Raw genomic sequence first — 366 nt, 5'->3', positions numbered from 1 at the left:
TGGGAGGCAGCGTGGCGAAGGCCCCTCGGGTCCCCACGGAGAGCGGAGCGGGCAGGTCCTGCCGGGCCAGTGCCACCTCGGAGTAGAGGTTTTCCTCGGGGTCGGCGCTGGGGCTCGAGCCCCGTCCCATGGCGTAGAAGGGGATGGGCTCTTCCAGCTCGTAGTAGATGGAGGGCCTGGGGGCGATGCCCTCGCGGGGCTCGGCGTAGGTGTGGAAGCACAGGAGCTGCTGGTACTTGGCATCGGCCGGCTGGGGCGGCGCCGGCAGCTCGGGGCGGGTGGCTTCTTTGTGCACCTGAGCGTAGGGACCTTTGGGAGCTGCTGCTCCGCCGGCGGGGCTGTGCGGCCCCCGTGCCACGGGCGGGG

The 366-nt window shown here is 72.1% G+C and overlaps 1 protein-coding gene across 1 annotated transcript in view; it reads right to left on the bottom strand.

The window, feature by feature from the left end:
- Position 1: 1 nt before the first annotated feature.
- Positions 2 to 366, bottom strand: part of LOC104133007 (SH2 domain-containing protein 2A) — a gene marked incomplete at its 3' end in the record, with an annotated part of 8053 nt that continues 7688 nt past the window's right edge. Inside the window, exon 7 of the mRNA XM_035901746.1 lies at positions 2 to 365. Coding sequence (XP_035757639.1) covers positions 2 to 365 — 364 coding nt within the window. The remainder of the gene's footprint in view (position 366) is intronic.

This window comes from Egretta garzetta, unplaced genomic scaffold (genome assembly GCF_000687185.1).
Source record: "Egretta garzetta isolate BGI_Z169 unplaced genomic scaffold, ASM68718v1 scaffold839, whole genome shotgun sequence".
NCBI classification, from domain to species: domain Eukaryota; kingdom Metazoa; phylum Chordata; class Aves; order Pelecaniformes; family Ardeidae; genus Egretta; species Egretta garzetta.
This window is presented reverse-complemented; position numbering and strand designations above follow the sequence as displayed.